The sequence below is a fragment of the Corapipo altera genome, unplaced genomic scaffold (genome assembly GCF_003945725.1).
Source record: "Corapipo altera isolate COAL_440 unplaced genomic scaffold, ASM394572v1 49664, whole genome shotgun sequence".
NCBI lineage: Eukaryota > Metazoa > Chordata > Aves > Passeriformes > Pipridae > Corapipo > Corapipo altera.
Genome location: NW_020888755.1, coordinates 1754 through 2616, shown reverse-complemented (window position 1 = coordinate 2616; position 863 = coordinate 1754). Strand labels below are relative to the sequence as shown.

At 69.9% G+C, this 863-nt stretch overlaps 1 protein-coding gene across 1 annotated transcript in view; it reads left to right on the top strand.

Moving 5' to 3' along the window:
• Positions 1–131: 131 nt before the first annotated feature.
• Positions 132–863, top strand: part of OPLAH (5-oxoprolinase, ATP-hydrolysing) — a gene marked incomplete at both ends in the record, with an annotated part of 1842 nt that continues 1110 nt past the window's right edge. The window contains one exon of the mRNA XM_027633196.1: positions 132–330. Within this exon, the coding sequence (XP_027488997.1) occupies positions 132–330 (199 nt within the window). The remainder of the gene's footprint in view (positions 331–863) is intronic.

The window sequence follows — 863 nt, the reverse complement described above, 5'->3', positions numbered from 1 at the left end:
GTTTGTGGGGACCCTGAGAGGCAGAGGGAACCCTGGGAGGTTTGTGGGGACCCTGAGGGGTTTGTGGGGACCCTGGGGGGTTTGTGGGGACCCCCGGGGGGGGTTTGTGGGGACCCTGAGGGGTTTGTGAGGACCCCAGGGCCTCCCCGACCCCCCCCCTGTGTGGTGCCCCCCCCAGCACCATCGTGGTGGAGCCAGGGTGCTCGGCCACCCTGACCCCCCTTGGGGACATCTGCATCGAGGTGGGCTCGGGGACCCCCCGGCCCCTGGACCCCCAACTCGACCCCGTCCAGCTCTCCATCTTCTCCCACCGCTTCATGAGCATTGCAGGTGAGGGCTCTGGGGGGGGCCCCGGGGGGGCTCTGTGGGTTGGGGGTCCCCTCCTGAGGGTCCCCTCGGGCAAGGGACCCCCCAGCCCCCTGCTCAGCCCTGCCCAGTTCTCCTTTGCAGGGCTGGGATGGGGGGTCCGGGGGGTTTCCGGGGCTCCCCGGGGGGGGCTCCTTGGGTTGGGGCTCCCCCTCTGAGGGTCCCTGTGAGCAGAGACCCCCTGGCCCCCAGCTCAGCCCCATCCAGGTCCACGATGGGGGGTCTGGGGGGGGATCCCGGGGCTCTCTGGGGGATGTCCCAGTTCTGGGGTGTCGCTCTGAGGGCCCCCACGATCGCAACCCTCCCATCCCCTCATCCCCCAGCTCCAGACCCCCACAGCTGTCACAACTTGGGGGGCTGTACCCAGACAGGACTGGGGGGTCCCGGGGGTCTCCTGGGGGAGGGGGGAGGTTCCTGAGAGATTCTCAGGGGTGTCCCAGTTTTGGGGTTCCCCCCTGAGGGTCCCCATGGGCAGGGACCCCTTGACTCAAACTCAG